This window comes from Macaca mulatta, chromosome 7 (assembly GCF_049350105.2).
Source record: "Macaca mulatta isolate MMU2019108-1 chromosome 7, T2T-MMU8v2.0, whole genome shotgun sequence".
Lineage (NCBI taxonomy): Eukaryota > Metazoa > Chordata > Mammalia > Primates > Cercopithecidae > Macaca > Macaca mulatta.
This window is the reverse complement of record NC_133412.1, coordinates 144883002-144903799: the sequence shown is the minus strand read 5'-3', so window position 1 is coordinate 144903799 and position 20798 is coordinate 144883002. Positions and strand designations below refer to the sequence as shown.

The 20798-nt window shown below is 46.8% G+C and overlaps 1 protein-coding gene across 39 annotated transcripts in view; it reads right to left on the bottom strand.

Moving 5' to 3' along the window:
• Positions 1–13810: 13810 nt before the first annotated feature.
• SIPA1L1 (signal induced proliferation associated 1 like 1) overlaps positions 13811–20798 on the bottom strand; it is a 409230-nt gene continuing 402242 nt past the window's right edge. For 27 of the 39 annotated variants that reach the window (XM_077937707.1, XM_077937723.1, XM_077937709.1 and 24 more), the window contains 4 exons: positions 19079–19225; positions 17488–17602; positions 16510–16594; positions 13811–15820 (listed from right to left, as the gene is read on the bottom strand). In XM_077937707.1, coding sequence (XP_077793833.1) covers positions 15677–15820; positions 16510–16594; positions 17488–17602; positions 19079–19225 — 491 coding nt within the window. In that variant the 3' untranslated portion in view covers positions 13811–15676. 39 annotated transcript variants of the gene reach the window in all.

The following is a 20798-nucleotide window of genomic DNA, read 5'->3' as shown; positions in this document are numbered from 1 at the left end:
TGAGGACGAGGGGTCTGTAAACCTGCCAATGGCAACCAGAAGACCAGAGGCCTCTCCTGCCCGCACCCGCACCCCGGGTGCGGTAGGACCCCGAGAGGGACGGAGCAGAGAGCCTCTGTCATGAAAAGAATTGTATTCCAGCCTCGCCAGATTACACTTGACTTGAAGCAGGAAGAAAGAAAAGAAATGTGACATTTCTCACCTCATTTTGCTCAATAAAATCAGAATCCACCACGGAAGTAAATTTGGTTGAGTCTTGACACACTTCTCCAGCTCTTCTCTCCTCCACCACTGGAAGCGAGGGGAGCCCTTGGACTGGGGAAGTGTGGACCTCGGGGCCTTCCCTACCGGACAGCACTGCTGCTTCTGCAACCTGCCTTCCTGCTTCTGGGGACTGTCCCTGCCAGAGGCCCTAGTGGCCTGCATCAGATCGCCTGAGGGCCTCTCAGGTGTTGGTGGAGAGAGGTCATCTGGGTGGGAGAAGTTTTGCCATCAGTCTGAGGAGAGGACAATGGGGATTCTGGTCAGAAAACAATGCGAACCATCAACAGAATTTTTTTTTTTTTTTTTTTTTTTTTTTTTGAGATGGAGTCTCACTTTGTAGTCCAGGCTGGAGTGCGGTGGAGCAATCTCTGCTCACTGCAACCTCTGCCTTCTGGGTTCAAACGATTCTCCTGCCTCAACTTCCCGAGTAGCTAGGATTACAGACGCCCACCATCACGCCAGGCTAATTTTTGTATTTCAGTAGAGAGGGAGTTTCGCCATGTTGGCCAGGCTGGTCTTGAACTCCTGACCTCAAGTGAGTCACCTGCCTCAGCCTCCCAAAGTGCTGGGATTACAGGCGTGAGGCACCGTGCCCAGCAACAGAAGTTCTTTTTCCTCCGCCTGGCCTTCCAGGTTCAAGCAAAGCCAGTGTCATTTGCCCAAGCCTCTCAAGATCCCTTTTGCTTCCAGAGACTGCCTCTTTCTGGGTACTCCCCACCCCGTGTACCCAGAAAAGTCCTTGAAAGAAATTGTGCTCCTCCTCCCCAGGGGTGGGGGGCACCACTTGGCCAGCGAATGGTTACTCCCAACCTCACCCATGAGCTCAGACACTGACGAGGCTGCAGGTACTGCTCAAATCGAAATAGGAGCTATCGAATCCCGGGACAGCCCCTGGCTCTGAGCCCAGTCTTCTTGCCTTCACGACTTCTCCTGGCACAGAATCAGCTGGGGAACTTGCTCTTTCACTTGAACGCAAGTGAGGACTCGGACAGCAGAGGGAGCCAGGAGCCCGCGGTTGGCGCTGAGGCCCGGCTTCTGAAATCCCATCTGTTCCCAGGGCTTGTTGGCGCCCCCCGTGCAAGTTGGGGCACACAGAAAATACAAATTTTCTTAAACGAATGCCTCCCGGGGGATCAGAAACAGAGCCCACTGGGGTTTTCTTACAAATTCGTAACCTGCGGGGCTCTCCCGTGCCAATTAAATAATCAGGAGGAAATACCGCGTTTGTCTATTAAAGCCTGGTGTTGCTTCTCAGAGACTCACGGTGTAATAGCGGAGGGAATTTACCTTCCATTTGGATTCTTTTGCCATAAACAATTCTTCCTCTCCGCGGGAACTTGCACGTTGCCTCTTCCCCGCACCCCCCGCCCCCACCCTGCCCGCGGCCCTCAGAACGGTTACTCTGTGGGCACGCAGGAAAAGGTATGGGGGTCTCTGTGCTGAGCGCCCCAAGTGTCTCGTCTATAGGCAGACATTTTGATAAGCTAATCAACTCCTTAACCAACTATCTGATAATACCTGATTTTTAAAAAGGCATTCATAAAGTACTTTCTGCTACAGCAATATTTCCAAAGAGGGGCTGAACCCAATTATTGCAATGCACCAACACCTCGGATGCAATGCTGCTTTTCACCCAGCAACCCACGGCCAGGCCAGGCTTTCTTATTCCTGTTCTTCCGCCGAGGAGTCAGAATTATTTGCACCTCCTGCTCGTGTTCGCCACAGATTTCGTGGGGGCAGGTGTTGTGGGTTTCTGGAGATGAGCACTAACAGCTCTGCCACTCGGGACTTTGAGGAGCGCCCACTCTCCCTCCTGCGTTCTCCACTGGGGTATCTGGTTAGTTTTCAAGGCCCCGTGCAGCCCCCACACCTATCTTCTCTGTGGCACCGCGGACGTCTCAGCCCCACAACTTTCAACTGGACGCTAGTAGCCTCCACAGAAGAACGTTGATCACTCAGCGACTTGGGGTGGAGAGATCCACACTGCGGAAGTTTATCAGAGGAGCCAAAGTGTGCCTTTATCTCACTCAGATACTACAGGATGCCTGGGGCTGAAGGAGCTGGGAGGGGCAATGGGTCCAGGAGGGAACCTGGAAGGAGAAGTGAGAACAGGGGTTTTGGATTAAGCCTGGATTCAAAACAGGTGGAATGACACTTCCCAAGGAGGCCTGTTTTGTTTTGTTTTGTTTTGTTTTGTTTTGAAGAGATGGGGTCTCTCTGTGTTGCCCAGGCTAGCACAGTGGTTCAATCACGGCTCACTGCAGCTTTGACCTCCTAGGCTTAAGGGATCCTCCCCACTCAGCCTCCCAAGTAGCTGGGACTATGGGACTATTGATGTGAGCCACCACACCTTGCTAGTTGTTGTTTCTTCCCCCCAACCCTCCACCCCACCCCATCCCATAGAGACTGGGGTCTCACTTTGTTGTCCAGGCTGGTCTTGAACTCCTGGCTTCAAGCAATCCGCCATCCTCAGCCTCCCAAAATGTTGGGATCAGGCATGAACCACCACACCTGGCCAAGGAGACTTGTTTAAAATGATGCATCGAGGCCAGGTCATGTCCATAATCCCAACATTTTGGAAGGCCGAGGTGGGTGGATTGCTTGAGTTCAAGAGTTCGAGACCAGCCTGGGCAACATGGCAAAACCCTGTCTCTACATTAGCCAGGTGGTTAGCAGCTCCCAGCTACTCGGAGGCTGAGGTGGGAGGATCACTTCAGCCCAGGAGGTCAAGGCTGCAGTGAGCCAAGACTGGCGCCACTGCACACCAGCCTGAGTGACAGTGAGACTCTGTCTCAAAATAAATAAATAAAACGATGCATCCTGGATGGTGGTGGCCACAGAGCCTGACCTCAGCCAGTCAGTGTTGCTATTGGGGTCCTCTCAGAGGTGTATGACTCACATTTACGTCCAACAGCACACTTTGTGCTAAATGACAGCATCAGCATTGTTCAAACTGCTCAACAGACTGAAACAATCAGTCAAATCTGTAAGGTGAGATTTAACTGAGATACGTGTCTTCTTCCCATCCCATTTTGAATGGAGAAGAAATAACCCCGAAACACCGCAGGTGAAAACACCTTAGATGCTGGATCGCCTTTGAGCTCAAGTGGGATAGGACTCCAAAAAAATGGGTAATCATAGGCTGCATGCATCCTAAGGACATTGGATCCGGAGTTGGAGGGCCAGTACCAGTGCCAGAATGCCGTGCTCGCTTCTGCCTGTCTTTGAAAGGAGCCCAGGAGGGTGGGAGACTGTGGCCAAGGCAGGGAGCAGCAGTGAGAAGCCCAGGATGCTTGGTCAAGGAGAAGATGCTGGGAGAGGGAGAGGAAAAGGCAGCCACCCCCAAACAGGGTGGAAGGGAACCAGACCCTGGGCCGCATTGGCCCAGGGCATTGGAATCCGACAGACCTGTGTTCAAATCCAGCCAAGTGGGTTGGCAATCTCCTTAGCCCTTCTGAGCCGCAGCTTCCTCAACCAAGGGATAATGGGACAATTGAGCTCCCAGAGCCACTCAAGGACAGGATGACAGCCACAAAGCGTTCAGGAAAGTGCCAGAAGCATGGGAAGTGCTTCAGAAAGTGTACCTTTTGTTACTATCTGGTGGAAATAAGATGGAGGCAGATTTTGGTTTAGTGTAACAGAACCTTGCAACACTTGGAGCTGCCTCACTACAGAGTGCAATACAGGCAGGAGACGAATATTCCAGTGGTCACAATACTGAAAACTCAATGCTTTTGTGTACTTTGCTGCCTACCTGGAATGATTGCAAGTATTTCCTATTGCCTCCAAGAAGAGTTGACGATTATGCTCTCCCTGCCTTTGAGGAAAGGACTATGCTTGGCCCCTATCTGATTACCCCATGTGGACCCCTTCCCACCACCACACTGCAGAACAGCCAATCAGAGGGGAGGGGTAGGAGGCCCACAGCTGGACCAGGGGAGGCTGTCCCTAACCTGGGGCAGTGGTTAATGTCACCCCCATTAAGACAGACTCAGCCTTCTGACAGCACAGAAGCTGTGGAAGCAGAGACTGGCTGGAGGGCAGAGATCGTCTGGTTCTAGAATCAGAGGGCTGGGAAGTGGAGAAGATTCAAGTATGAGAGGGGAGGGGGATGTCACTTCCCCCTCTGAACAGCATCTTTCTTAGAGGGTCACAGTGATGCCTGGAGATGTTCACTGCAGCTTGTGGATTGTGGTTGTGTCTTTTCCCTCCAGCTGAGGGCTTTTCTTGATTCCACTTCCTGCTGCACCCTACAGCCAGTTCTCTGACAAGTTGAGGATTTGGGCTCAGCCGGCAGGGCATGTGGCTGAGCACAGGAGGGAGATGTTGAGGAGTTGAAGCTGACAGGTCTCCCACGGCTGAGCTCACACCCAGTCTCAAGGTGCAGAAGGCAGGGCAGCCAGTCTGCCTCCCAGTACCTTTAGGTGACCAGGCAGAGGGTGTCATGGCCTTGCAAACATGAATCCTGGCAACTGAAGTATGATGGCTGTCACTGGTGCTGCAGAGGAGGAAGCTCAAGAACGTAGCTGACTCCCAGACTCACACTGTGCTGGCTGGGGCTTCCTCATACTGCCTCACACTGGCTGCCTTCTGACTGCCTTTTGTACTGTTGTTCTTCTGCTAGACCTTACATGGTCTTCTGGAGGTGATAAGGGCTGCCCCAAATATATAGCAAACCTTGCATTCTTAGGAGTGAAGTGCCGGCATAGAGAGCTGCTCTTTTTAGGTCTTTAGCTTGACTGAGCCAGGTGATCCTGGAGGTCACACAGCCTCAGACCCTCTTGGGACCTGCAACAATTGTCAGCCTTTGCCACTGGATTTCTGGGTTGAGATTCTTAGTCTTAGTAGAAAGAGGGGCTGGGGTGAAGGTTGATGTCCTCTTCCTCTCCCAGTCTCTTCTGATGGCAAACCATGGTACTTAGATAAAGCTGGTGAGAAAACCAGGACAGTGAGAGGAGTGGGGAACAGGAGGGCCTCACTGTTTAGCACAGATACTCCAAAGGCCTGCCCTGTCCCCAGGACTACCCGAGGAATGGGGTAATTTCCCTTAGGTGAAATTAGTATTTGGCTGGGTTTTTTATGGCTCTTGATGGAAATTCTGGTATTCTGATCCTGATGGAGGAGTGAGGAGTCTGAAAGGAGAATGGGGCTGATTGTAGTGGAGAGAGGGGAGAGAGGCTGACTGTGGCAGATGAGAGGTGGTATGAACTCTGACAAGCCCCTTCCTGAGGGAGGGGGCCTATTTCCCCTTTCTTTGACTCTGAGCTTGACAAAGTATGAGGAAGCAATGCTCTGACATTTCTGGACCGAGCTTTTAAGAAGGCTGGCAACTTCTGACTGGACGCGGTGACTCACGCCTGTAATCCCAGCATTTTGGGAGGCCGAGGCAGGTGGATCATTTGAGGTCAGGAGTTCAAGACCAGCCTGGCCAACATGGTGAAACCCCATCTCTACTAAAAATACAAAAATTAGCCAGGTGGTAGTGGCATGTGCCTGTAATCCCTGCTACTCAGGAGGCTGAGGCAGGAGAATTGCTTGAGCCTGGGAGGTAGAGGTTGTGGTGAGCTAAGATCACACCACTGCAAGACTGGCAACTTCTACTTTAGGCTCTTGAAGCCCTGAACACCATGTTGAAAGTCCAACCACCCTGCCAGAGAGAGTACATGCAAGCTTTTAGACTATATGGAGAGGGAAAGGGGCCCAGCTGAGCCCAGCCTTCCCTTCCACTGTCCCCACTGAGGTGTCAAGATTGTGAGTGAAGCCACCTTGGACTCTCCCAACCACCTCCGTTGCCAGCTGAATACCTCTGAGTGACCCCAGTGAGTGCCATATGGAGCAGAAGAATCACCCAGCTGAGCCCTGCCCAAATTCCCAACTTGTGAAACAGTAGATAAGAATATGCTTGTTGTTTTAAGCAACTAATTATGAAGTAGTTTAAGTGGCTATAGATAACCAGAACACTGGATAAAGGAAGAGGTCATGACCAGGAGCACTGACTCCCAGGTGCCCCTCTGTGGACCCTTGGCAGGCAGTCAGGAGGCACTTGGGCTTTTGCTGGGGTTTACACTTGGAAGCTGGGCTTATTTTGTTCCTCTTAATCTGTTGCTTTAGCAAGCCGACTGCAAGGACCTTGGGCACAGTGTTTTGATAGATGGGCTTCAAGGTATAAACTGGAAATCTCCTCTTTGTCTTTAAATTGCTGAAAACAGGGACCAACTTTGAAATCCATGCCTCGGCCTGGCGCGGTGGCTCAAGCCTGTAATCCCAGCACTTTGGGAGGCCGAGACGGGCGGATCACGAGGTCAGGAGATCGAGACCATCCCGGCTAACACGGTGAAACCCCGTCTCTACTAAAAAATACAAAAAACTAGCCGGGCGAGGTGGCGGGCGCCTGTAGTCCCAGCTACTTGGGAGGCTGAGGCAGGAGAATGGTCTAAACCTGGGAGGCGGAGCTTGCAGTGAGCTGAGATCCGGCCACTGCACCCCAGCCTGGGCGACAGAGCAAGACTCTGTCTCAAAAAAAAAAAAAAAAAAAAAAAAAAAAAAAAAGAAATCCATGCCACCTACCTGCTCAAGGATAATGATACAGAACCAGCAGCAGAGGTTATTACAGTAACATCAATAATGAGATCTGATTAGACCAGAGTGTAAAATTAACATTGTTGCAGTTTGTCCTAAGGAGGGAAGAGTGTTATATACAATATTTACAAGTTGGTTTTGAAACAAAGATTTTAATTGGTTTCAAATAAGCAAATGCTTCTTAGTTTAAAAAAAAGGCAAACCCAGGTGTAGTGTAGGATGAGGCTAAGAACTATCAGCCACTGAGTAAATGGCTGCTCCGAAGGTCCCTCTGTCCTCTCATGAAAGCACTATTCTGGCCAGACATTCCTCACCTATTGAGGAGTGGCAAAGCATTCACGAATCTGAAGTCTGACAACGCCCTCACCTTAACATGCCCTGGCTCAGAAGAGCTGGCCAAGGGCTTTGGAAAGCTTAGGACAGAGTTTCCTTGAAGAGTAGTTCAGTGCCCACCCAAGTCATACATACTAGGGCCACTTATTAAAATGAAGGCTCTATGATTCCAGCTTGGCTCTATTAACACTGAATCTCTGAGCCTGGAGTCCAGAAATAGGAATGTAACAACTTCTCTAGGTGACGCTCACGCATTCTTAAGTCTGAGAACCACTGAGTTTCTCAAAGCCTCTTTTATCTTCAGATTTGCCTGGAATTCGATAGGAAGATATCTCCTTGAATTGAAATTCATAGAGGGAACCTCTCTCTATATTAAATGAGAGAGAATGTTGAAACACTCTTTTTTTTTTTTTTTTTTTTTAAGATGGAGTCTCGCTCTGTCACCCAGCCTGGAGTGCAGTGGCGCTATCTTGGCTCACTGCAACCTCCGCTCCCAGGTTTTCTGCTTCAGCCTCCCAAGTAGCTGGGATTGCAGGTGCCCGCCACCACGCCCAGCTAATTTTTGTATTTTTAGTAGAGATGGAGTTTCATCATGTTGGCCAGGCTGGATTCGAACTTCTGACCTCAAGTGATCTTCCTGCCTTGGCCTCCCAAAGTGCTGGGATTACAGGCGTGAGTCACTACACCTGGCCAAGAGAGAATGTTGAAGAATTTTAAAGGCCCCTCTCCTCTAAGAGCCTCCCAGGAGAGGTTGTTTCCAAGAGAGAATGTTGAAGAATTTTAAAGGCCCCTCTCCTCTAAGAGCCTCCCAGGAGAGGTTGTTTCCTCTGAGTCCTCTGGCCTTAAGGTACACTTTTGTTGTCTTTCCTGTTCCCTAACCACTACCCCATTTACAACCCTATGCCAATGATGCTGCTGTCTAGATCTCTTGGGCAAAGCTTCATGCAACCAGGCCATGCAGGGGACTGATAGGTTGAGACCAATAAGACTGAGAAAATACAGATAAAATATTGGTTCTAGAATCAGAGGGCTGTGTTTGAATCCCAGTTCTGCCATTCACCATGCACTATTCTACTGCAAACAAATTATTTAACCTTTCTGTGACTCTGTTGATTGTTCTATAAAATGGGGACATTAATAGCATCCATCTCACAGGACTATTGTGAGGACTCAATAGGATAATGCACACAAAGTGATTATCTCCTTAATACATGTTAGATATGATTATAATATGGTGGGAAGGGGGCTGGAAGCCATGACAAATAAGGAAAAGTCGAGGAAATAGAGAATTTTTATCCTGGGGAAGACATAACATTGGGAAGACCTGATATTTTCTAAAAAATTAGTGGTTATTATCTGGGAAGAGAAACATATTTGTTTGTATAACTTGAAGTGATAGGACTGGAAGTAGTTGTAAAAATTAAAGGGAGAACAGGCGTGGTGGCTTACACCTGTAATCTCAGTACTTTGGGAGGCCAAGGCAGGAGGATGGCTTGAGCCCAGGAGTTCAAGGTCACAGTGACCCATGATCACACCCCTGCACTCCAGCCTGGGCCACAGAGACAGACCCTGTCAAACAAAAACGTTAAAGGGAAATGGACTTCCCCTGAATAAAAGGAAGAATGCAGCCTCAGGAAGTAGAGTTCCCCATCACTCATGTAACCAAAGACAGGTGGCTGAACATGTGGCAGGACAGTGAGGCAGAGCTTGAAACCTGGGCTGGGAGATAGAATATATAAACTTTAAAGATCCTTTCCATCTCGATTCTGTGATTCATGATTCTAAGTTTATTTAAAGACAGCAAGTGTCCACTATAAAAAGGTGAAGAGATAGGTTCTTTGCAAAATGATTCTTAAAGCTGGTTTCTACTTTAAGCTCAGGACACCACCCAATCACCACTGATCAACTGCCTTGGAGACAAAATCTGTTCCCTATAACTTGCATTCACTGGACCCTATTTTGCCTCTCGGGCCACAAAGATCAAGGCCAGTTTGTCTTTTTTTTTTTTTTTTCCTGAGATGGAGTCTCACTCTGTTCCCTAGGCTGGAGTGCAGTGGTAGCATCTTGGCTCACTGCAACCTCTGCCTCCTGGGTTCAAGCAGTTCTCTGCCTCAGCTTCCCGAGTACCTGGGATTACAGGCACCCACCACCATGCCCAGCTAATTTTTTTGTATTTTTTTAGTAGAGATGGGGTTTCACCATCTTAGCCAGGCTAGTCTTGAACTCCTGACCTTGTGATCTGCCCTCCTTGGTCTCCCAAAGTGCTGGAATTACAGGTGTGAGCCACTGTGCCTGACCGCCAATTTGTCTTTCACACCACGGTTTTTCAAATCCTTAGTGAGCAGTGAGTCCACACCCCTGCTCCTCGACATGCACCAGGTCTTGTCTTTCCTTAAGTAGAATTGCTTGTTGGCAGTGCCTGTCAATGAAGTTCTCACTCCCACTCCAGCTAGTGTTGTTTATATTAAGCTAGGCAGCATTTATGGTGCATGTTTTAATAGGCAGAGCCTCATTAATTTGAAATGTACCTACATTGGGATGAGTTTATCTTTGTACTAACTAAAAAAAAAAAAGAGTTTGCTAAGCATATTTATTGTCTTAAGATTACAGAGCAATGTTTAAGCTTCTTATGAGAAGTAACTGTTTCAAATACCCTTAAGCTCGTTAAAAAAATTACTTGGTCACTTACAAATCCATCCTAACTTTTCACTAAGACAAGTGACTAAAGGACCACCTCCTGGCAACTTTGTTAGTAATTTATTGTTTCCTCTTTGAATTGGTATAAAACTCCCTTCTTAAATGTTTCTCACTCCCAGAAACACAGGGTAGGTGAGGGTGGGTGGACTTATGATGGGGGTGTGGTTTGGGGAAGGAAATGGCTTCCTTGGGTTTGGTGATGGGATTCAGAGGACACCAACTCAAATGCCTTCATACCAGGCAAGTTACCTAGATGTGTGCAGTGAGCTGGGAGCACTTAAGGCAATATGGAGTGGGAACATCAGTGGCAAACTGGAGAAACCATCCCCTCCCAAGCAGTTTATACTTTTGCAAAAGAGTTGGATTTTATTGGCAGATAGCCATTTTGTGATGCTTTTCTTAAACGCTGAATTACAGTCTTGCACAGGAGAGATATGATTGGGTGAGCTTATTAGAGATTCAGGGGTGCACTAACAGGATCTAATGTATAGGGAGTTCGGGCCACTTAAAAGGACACGACACTTTGGGTAAGAAAAATGAATCATAGATGCATCAACAGAACCTATGATGAGATCTTTGAAGGAATACATTTACATAAAGACAGGGAGTAAGGTTCCCAGAGCTTAGGGTATTTTGTCTAGGAGATCATTCAGGTTGAAAATGGGTCATGAGAGATACAAATGGAAGGATGAAATGAGCTGCGTGTGTTTAAAGGTGGGGCTGTGCCTGGCAGAGGAGCTGATTAGGAGGCATAATGAGATGCGCTAATTGAGAGTAAGTAACGGAAGGAACTTTGAGAGATGCCTGTTCACAGGACTGAAGGCAAGTGGGACTGAAAGGGTATAATGAGAGGTGTATGAGGGAAGGGAAGGTGGAACGCTCTCTTGGGTCTCAGGTGTGATGACTCACACACACAGAGGCAAGACAGGAGATGTCTGATTTGAAAGGGTGGAGGACCGGAAGGGCATAATCTGACAAGGTGCAAGGAAGCACAATGCTGGCAGGCCCAGGAGAGGAGGGGGATCCGCAGAGAGGAGCAATAGAGGGGGCTAGGCACCAGGAATGAAAACCCCAAGGTGATAATTATCTTCTCAGAAAAGACAGCCGTGTCTTCGAGTGTTTGAGTCACAGTTTTTGTAAAGGATACAGAGGAGCCGCAACTCCTTCCTTCTGTCTTTTCTTTGGACAATAGCAGAGAAAACAGGCTATTGTGCAGCATGGGCCCTGAAGTAAACTTTTCTGAACCGTGTGGGACAGGGATGAGGGCAGTTGTGAAATGTGCTTTTCTTGTAACTTTGAGGTTTCATAGGATCTTGGAGACTGGGTGAGTAGGCTGGGCTGATTGTGGAAGTCAGTGACTCGAATTTAACATTCTCAGCCTGGAACCAAGTCTTCCCATCTCTGTCCCTCGCCAACCCCACCTCACCCCACATCCCCTATGGCCACAACACTGAGGGCCTGGCTCCAGGGCTCTGCACCTCCCACCCCAGGCCCTGCTTTCCTCTGCAGCTCTGCCGTCCCAAGTTGTCATCTGCTCTGAGAGCACCAAGGTCACCCCCTTGCTAACCTGGTACCTAGTCTCATATAGTTAATGGTGGTAAAGGAATTCCAGCTCCATCTAGGTAACACACGAACTTAAAATAGTCAAGTTTCATGCACAGGGAGCTCTGAATCACCATTTTAGTTAAAAAGGAAAATAAAGTTCTTTTATCTAACTGAATTTTCGAGTTACAATTTAAGTGTGTTTCCCCCTGCAATGTAGTCTGCGGACGGTTAACTTGTCAAGATAATACTCAGTTATCTGGACACAGTAAGTGCCTCACACCTTAGTTTCTATTTCTTTTAATGCTGGCTCCTATGGCTATTCTCTTGTTAACCGTATTCTTCTAAAGAATAACCTGGGAACTTGCAGAAAATTTAAGTATTTTCTACTTAATACCTGCACAATTACAGATCCTGGGGGTGCAGTCACATGACCTGTGTTTTGACAAACTCTCCAGGTGATTCGGATGCAAGCTCAAGTTTGAGTCGCTGTTCTAAAGTTTATAGCAAAGGGTTAAAAGCACCGACCAATATGAAGCAAAGTAGACGAGCTCATTCTGACTCTTCCATCCCTTAAGCAATTCTACTTAAGGAAAGACATGACCTGGTGCTTGTCGGGGAGTAGGGGTATGGACTCACTGCTAAGGATTTAAAAAACTCTGCTATTAATACATCAGGACTCTGTTCTGGAAAAACAACATAAAAGCATGAACATATCAGAGATGTAGGACAAAGGAAGCCACTCGATGTTCATTGAGTGTGTACGATTTGCCAGTCACTGCCTTTACATGTCTGGTTCTGTTTAATTCTTAAAACATGAGGCTGTAACTACTTTACCAGATGAGGAAACCATGCTCAGAGATTAGGTAATTTTCCTAAGAACGCAGATGGTAAGTAATGGATGGGATTTAAGTCCCAGTCGAAGTTAAATGTCTTTTTCTCAAAAGATGATGCCAATGGGTCATTAGTGACAAAATTCATACATAGAAAAAGTATCCAACATTACTGCGACATCTTTATTCTTTTAAAATCACACAGGACACAGGTCATATTTAACATTATCCAAGTCGTTTTTTTTTTTTTTTTTCTTTTTTTGAGACAGGGTCTCTGTCGCCCATGCTGGAGTGCAGTAGGGCAATCCCAGCTCGCTGCAGCCTCGACCTCCTGGGCTCAATCTATTCTCCCACCTCAGGTAGCTGGAACTACAGGCATGTGCCACCATGCTCAGCTAATTTTATTTTTTGCAGAGATGAGGTCTCACTATGTTGCCCAGGCTAGTCTTAAACTCTTGGGCCCAGGTAATCCTCCTGACTTGGCCTCCCCAAGTGTCAGGATTACAGGTGTGAGCCCTCACACCCGGCCAGCCCTCACACACCAACGTGTGCCATCTTGCACTTTAATATCCACTGTTTATTCTGGGGAAACAGCACTTCACAGTTGCTCAAACATTGCACTACGAGACTGAAATCTGGATTCAGATCATCATCTTACATTTAACTAGAGGCAAACAGTGTAAGTTTGCTGGGCCCATTTTCTTTGCCCCTGGACTGTCGTTCTTATCCCCACCTAAGGAGTTAGTAACCCAACCCAGCTTATCACCAGCACCAGATCTGGAGTGCAAGCAACTGGCCTTCCCAGTCAGCTCATGGATGAAGATCTTCCATCAATGCAGGCCCAACAGCACCTTCTCCCAGGAGCTCCCAACCCATGTGCCAAGCCCTACAGAATTAACATATAAGCCCTGCAAACCATGTACGAATCATGGTCTAAACAGACCTTTTGAGCTTGTTAATCGGAATATTTTGTAGCATCCAGTCTTATGCTAGTCCAAGAACTCTAGAATCTGTAGAACTGTTGAACCAAATACAAGCAATAAACTCTACTGCCAGCACTCAATTAGCTGCACCGCTGGAGAGGAACAGTGACATGGTGGATTAAAAAAAAAATTGGTTCAGTTTGACTTTGGAATGCACTGTTTTTTTTTTCAGTAGATTAACTTTTCTAATTATATTTTGCACAGCCTAATATTAACAGGCATTTGTATTCCCTGGGCACACAACATCTGACATTGAGAGCTAGGAGATGCAGCCCAAAAATGTGCTGGTCTCAGAGAATAACAATGTTATGAAAAATCCACGGGTGGATAATGAAGAGGAAGCTAATTATGAAGTGCTCTGCAAATATCAAATCATAAGCAGAGAAGGCAAAATAGTAATTATCTATCGACATGTGGACAGAGTAAAAAAGTTTATTAACATTCTAAAAAGGACAGAAATTTTCAAGAATCATCATTAGTGTTAATAAAGCTTGATGAAAAAATTCGGATGCAAGGAGGGTCAGTGAGTTATTGGGTGGTCTTTCAAGTAAGCAAACCTCAAGCAATAATACCAAAGCGTTTTAAAAGAGCGTTTAAAATGAATTTTATTCTTTGAATTTTACAAGTAGTCTTTAGAGGCTTCAAACAAGAACTCTGTTGCAAAACTCTAATAAATAGCTTGCCCCAAGTCCCCAAACAAAATGTAAAATGAAATGAGAACTAAACTCAGAAGGATAAGCAAGACTTCAGAATGCTTGGATGTTAGCAATATTTCTCATTTACAAAGAGGTATCAGGCAATGTACAATCTCCTTCATACAAGTCAAAGAGAGAAAGAGACAGACGATTGAAATCTTTACAAAGCACTCCGAAATCTTCCTACTTCCATGATAGAAATGTCACCAGAAAAAAAAAATCCCATGGAGAAATCACAATCAAGAATGAAACTGTAGCATAAAAATCTGGTAGTGAAGGTAGCGGGGAGAAGAGAGGAAAATCCATCCTGTTTCTTTCTGGGATGGAGAGAGGAAGGAATTGAGATTCCCTGGGGGAGGGAACTTCCAATCAGATGCCGCTAGAGTGCTGAATGTTCCCTTAGACCAGAGTTGCCACTGAAAGGGCAGAGGGGTCGGTTTAGTGACAGTTACAAAGGCAACAAACAAAGGGGTCTCCTCAGGTCAGTCGACACTGGCCAGCCCCATGTCTCTGTGCTCTACAGCAGCGAGGGCCTTGGAAGAGTGACCCAGGGGCCCGAAGCAGCCTGCGTCACAAGACAGTTAAAATAGCACATCAATAATTTCTGCAGCGGAATCCTTTGGATGGCCATGAAAGGATGCAGAAAATACCGTGCTGAAATTTCACACTGGGACATGCAGATTTCAAAAGCCCATTCTACTATCACAATCATTGCTTCTAACAATCAAGGATTAAAATTCACAAACATTCACTGTTAGCTTTTCCTAGTTACAAATACTGGTGAAGTCTTGCTCTGGAGAGAAAGATTAATTTAGAGATATGGTCATTTTGAGCAAGCTAGAAAAACCAATTGTGCCACATTTTTTAAAACGACGTATACTTTTGACCAAAATGCATTCAAAATGCATACAGATAATAAGGTTTTAGTTTGGGGGCATTCTGAAATCAATTACTGTTTGGAGCCAGGAAGCTGTAAGATAGGTTGATTCCAATTTAGTGGGGCTCAATTAAGCCAAACAAAAAAGAGTCCTGCAGCACAAGTGGGACCATCTTCCTGGGGAAAGGGAGAAGCAGGAAATGACCTCACAATGCAGGACTGAGAAGGGGTGTGGCCTGCAAGCACTGTCAGAGATGCTCTGGTTTACTGACTTGCTGTTAAATAACCCTGGTCCTGCTGATCTCTGGAGGACAGGTACACACAGCACTAGCTCATGCACGAGTCATTCAAGGGAGGTAGGCATTTTCTCAAAGCAACTCCCTCTCCAGGCATTTTAGGGAAGAAGGTAAGGAAATACCCCTCTCTACTCCCCAAAGAAGTTATAAAAACATTCTTTTTCTAGGAATAATGACATTTGTTAGAATAACAAGGGAAAGCTTGGGTTACCTGAAGTTGATAAGAAAGCTGATGGGAATAGAGGCAGATGGGCCAGGGGGCACCCTGGTCCAAGGCCCAGTTTCTTCTTAAATACATAACAGATAAAGATATTGTGCAAAAAAATAAAGACATTCACATTTTAGCAGTTAAACTTTTACTGTTTAAAATTTTTATTTACTTTTTTTGTTTTTCTTTTCTACAAAAGGCAGGTGATGATTGTTGATCTGCAACTATTGTGTTGTGCACTCCCCGAAAAGGGGCAGAGTAGGAAGCCAGGGAAGGTGCTCTGAGGATGCTTTCTATGGAAGGAAAAGGGCTGCAGGACACTCACTGGAGGGAGTGTCCGGGCCCTTCTCCTGTCCTCCTCAGCCTTCCCTAGCTCATGTCTATGGTGTTGAAGACCCATTCCGTGAACTTCTTCAGCTTGTCCGAGGCGTTCTGGGACTCCTCCTGTAGCCTCAGGTTGTCCTCTCGCAGGTGCTGCACCTCCGCCTGAAGGTGGGCTTTGTCTTCTTTTTCCTGGGAGGTAGAGTGAAGTAGAAAAGCTAAGAGGTTTGGCCCCACCTTGCCCAGCTCTTCTGAGAAGTAGCTATGGACCTGTTTTGATCTTTTGCCCATTTCTGTTTTTTGTTCCTCCAAACACCTGTCTAAACAGCCTGGTAGCAGGTGCTAAGACACTCTCAGCTCAGGGAACAGGGCTTCTAGAGAGATTCAACCTCGCAGGATTAGCTGTAAGTAATGCTGGAATGTAAGTACATTAATATGTATTTTAACGTCCTTGTTAGTCAGGATTGTCTTAAATTGTAGACAATTGTTTTGGTGGTTGATGTCTTGGTATAGTCAAGGCCGCCCCAAAAACAAAACATTCAGTTCTTTTGGTGCAAAAGCCCCAATAACACCAACTACATGGGAGTCTGGGCTACCGACACATTACACAAGGAGTGGGGAGGCCGGGAGAGGACCCAGATGGGGCTGGCTGGGGTTCAAAGTTTTTCACAAATTAGTGAACAGTTTTTCTGTACGCCTGACGCCAAACACCTCCTTGCACTGTGTGTTCCGGTGGCAACTGAGATCCCTGCAGCCCCAAACACGTGCAGGCACCAGGAAGACACCCACATCTTATTTCACTACGCTACTTAAAAAGGGCTCTCAAGGTTCAAGGGCAGTTTGCACAGACTGGGCAATTTGCTTTGAGAATACGTGTTTACCTTCTTCAAATCTTCCCGAAGCATCTTCAGCATACCTTCCAGCTGGTCCACTTTAGAAGCCAGAGTGGGAGAGGAATCTTTACTGCTGGGAACAAGAAACAAAAGACCATGTTGGCAGGGGCCTCCATGGCTGGGATTTGTTTTTTTAATCTGAGGAGGCTGTATTTATAAAATGGTTTTCAATGTCAAATTACTCGGTATGGCGACCCAATGAGTATTTTTACTTTACAAAATAAAATGGTAATCTTAAAAAAAGGTAATACAAGCTTGAACTGCAGGAAATCAATAGCTTCCTTTGTTAAAGATGCTGCATCTTCACGACTAAAGAATGAAGCGCAATAGTGAAAATGGTCTCTCTGGCAGCACAAGAGGTACTTTCTGGCAGACATACTTGTCAAACAGTAAAATGATTCCCAGGGAGGCTCTGGGATCTCTAGTGGGCTTTGAAAGAGGAGTTGCTCCCCTGTGTGTGGGAAGGAAGCTGGGGAGCTGATGTGATAAGCAGGTTGTCTCTGGTCCCCAAGTGTGTGGTCTTAGCTACTCATGCAATTGCAGCTAAGGCATCATGCCTACATCTCAAACCACTAGGACTCAGCAAGCGCATGTATAAGCATGACCATCAGCGACACTGTGGAAGATACTGAAAACCCAGACTGCAGGACTACACAGCCCAGACAGCGGGGATACTTAGAGCAAATTCTCTCTCCTACCTGACCCAACCGGTCCTGAGGGCATAAATGTATTATGGCATTAAATAATAATGAATATTTGTCATTATGGCCATATAAGTCATCAAGAATAGTTTAATTATATCTATTGTATTTAGTTACAAAGTGTTCTGACTAAAATGTAAAGTGGCCCCGTGGTGATGAGCTTCACTCAGCTATTCCGTGTGGCTTCCATCTCCTCTCCCCACAGCTGCAGTCACTGGCAGGTGTGACACAAGGTACAGAGTGCTGCCCTCCCACGGGGACCAACCTGCTGAAAGGCTTCATCTGGGCCAGAGCCTGGTCCTCCAGCTGATCACTGTTGGATGCAGCACTCAAGGGGCGATGGTTTTCATCACTAGCAGCAAAAAACGAGGCTCTCTGGACTGGAAAGGAGAGAAGAAACCATTGAGTATTTTGGAACCACACCCTGGGCCCTATCTATCAAAGTCAACAAGTGGTCTAGTTGACAGTCATGTCTAGTATTTCCAGTGCAGGATGCACTGGAAATCTTATTTCCCAGCTCTCACAGGGAAAAATATGACTGTTTTAGCTGTAAGAGGATTGTACCATTGTAATTTCCCTTTAAAAAACATTTGTGAGTCAATTTCTAGTCCCCCCTCATCACAGTAGCATTCTATGAAATGTTTCTCTGGAAACAGTCCTTGTGCCAAATTTCCAGACCAAGGCTTTCCACTCAGCAATGAAATAAATGCATTCGAGAGCTAGCATTATACTTAAAACTTCTTGAAGTATGTCTTCCACAAGATTCCTGGACACTCTGGTTGGCTTTAACATAAATCCATACCAGCTGTGTTCCAAAACATACCAAGTTAAAATTTAAGCCAAGAAAACTAAATCAAATTTAAAATAATCTCCTATTAAAACCCAAAACTTCTACCATTTGTATATGAAGGAGATTAACCAACAAACTGAAAAATCAAGTTAGAACTAGGTATTTCCATCTGCTAGATAAACAGCATGAAGGTAAAAGCATCCGCTGCTGACCACTCCATGGTTGCCCGACTTACAGGTTCTGTGGCCTAGTAAATTTCCCCCCAAAATTCAAACTTGACTAAATAGCAATTTTCAATTCTCCTAATTAAGAGCAACAACAACAACAAAAACAGAAAAAAAAATCACCTGCTATAATTTTGTAAAGAATAAGAACTATACATTTTAGAAAGATCTTTAAATGTAGAAAAAAGTCAGTCTTCATTCAAAAAACAAAACAAAAAACCCAGCTGCCAATCTTATGTCTACACACACATACCGCACTACTTTTTCTGTTTTCATTACAGCAGACAAGATCAGTACCAGTCTGAGGACCTGCATTTAAGAACTGCCAGCCTAAAGTGAGCACACGGCCAGCAGGCTGGCAAGGAGACAATGCAGACAGACAACGTGCTACTGCACACGGAGACGAGGGAGAACGGCAAGGGAGATGCCCCACATTTGTCAGGACAGGCACGTGGCCAAGCAGGGCAAGCACTGTGACACTTAGCAACAACGTCTTTGCGACGTGATGAAAGATCCTCTCTGGATACGTGTTCTTTTCAGTCAAGGGACAGCTGGGATTCCTCTTCCCACTGCCCTTCCCATATACAGAGGAGGTGAGGCATTCATGTTATGAATCCTGTGGAGGAAACACCAGGTGGCATCTGATTACATAAAACGTGCTTAAGTGTCCAGCTTAGGGTCTGGTCCCTACTGAGTGCTCAGTAACTGGTAGCTCATCTGGTGAGGCACATATGTTGTGTGTCCAGAGAAGTAGAGTGGACGGAGACTGCTCACTCCGCCGGCACCCTGCAGGGTAGCCCTGCAGGATCCTGGGCTGTCCTGTGTGGATTCAGTGGACTCACCCTCGTAGGCTTTGGCAGCATCTACCAGGTTGGACCAATCCAAGTCCGCAGCAGTGTCAGGCAGGGGCATCAGGCCAGGGTCGGGCATAGGCTGCCTGCGGGTCTCCTGGATGTCAGTGAGGGAGCTGTCGGAGGCCGAGAACTCTCCTGCAGGAAAGGAGGAGGAATGAGATGCTTCTTGTGCCTGTGGGAGAGCCACTCAAAACTTACCTGTTTCCTGTTACCACAACAGATTGTAAGCCATTTGTGACTGTTATCAATGTCCAGGTTAGCAGACTGTTAGTGGCTATTCTAAAGCTGACTTGAAATAGGAATGGGCTTCCTCTAGTCTGTCTTCATTTTTTTACAACCTCCCATTCTCTCCCTTCCAGCAGTGAGTCATGGCCAAGTTAGTTTTGCACTGAGGCACTAAGTCTGCTTTTGTGAGAGCTGTCTGTCCACAGCAGGGCCTGGCCAGCACTAGCACCTCCTTTCCCGCAGAGCCAAGGGATTTGGGCCGGGAAGAAGAGGCCTACTTCAACAGAGAGCTGGATTTTACAGCCAGACCAGGGATGTTTCTTCCTATTAGAGGGGACAATAGGGCTTATTTTTAAAAATTTTTTTATTTTTTGAGACAGAGTCTCACTCTGTAGCCCAGTCTGGAGTGCAGTGGCACAATCTCGGCTCATTGCAACCTCCGCCTCCCAGGTTCAAGCAATTCTCCTGCCTCAGCCTCCCAAGTAGCTAGGACTAAAGGTATGTACCACCATGCCCAGCTAATTTTTGTATTTTTAGTAGAGATGGGGTTTCACTATGTTGGCTAGGCTGGTCTTGAATTCCTGACCTCGTCGTGATCCACCTGCCTCAGCCTCCCAAAGTGCTAGGATTACAGGCGTGAGCCACTGCACCCAGTTTAATAGGGTTTGTTTTTATCTGGCCTGGGAGTGGTACGGGACAGAAGGCCCATGCCTGCCCTGTCTGCTATTCAGGGGCAGCCCACTGGGTTCCATGGTCAAAGGTGTCCAAGGGGGTGTGAGGGGCAAATCAAGGGATGTGAGTGTGCTGGGTTACTCAGACAGAGCTAAGACAGGAAGGTGATTTTAGGGGTGGAACTGGTATTATTCTTCCCAAAGATGCAGTCATCACATGAGCTATTCTTTGGATCAATTTTGGGTTGCAGCAGTCTAACATCCCAAGCTCTTCCTAAGGGGACAATTTATTGAATATAAATATTAAACCACTGTAACAACAAACTGACATATTAACAACTAAGCTCTGCTTAGCCTGGGGCAGGGAGGATTGGGCAGAGTGAGCCACCCTGAACACTGAAGGCAGCTCCTACTGCTCCGGTTAATGCAGGCAGATAACAGGAAGGGTGGCTGTTGGGGTCCAGGGAAAATGTTGCTCATGACATAAAAATGTGCTCAGTAGGCAGAAGCTGGGTGGAAGCGAGGGCAGAGCAAACCACTCCACGAGAAGGAGCACCCTTGGAAGGTGACTGCAACACTCAGGTCCATGCAAACACAAAGTTAAGCAAAACGCTCAGCTAGAATACTTAAGTGACTCCAGAAAGTCTGTTTCCCAGGAGTTAAAGAGTTTCATGTATTAGCCGGGCGAGGTGGCGGGCGCCTGTAGTCCCAGCTACTCGGGAGGCTGAGGCAGGAGAATGGCGTAAACCCGGGAGGTGGAGCTTGCAGTGAGCTGAGATCCGGCCACTGCACTCCAGCCTGGGCGACAAGGC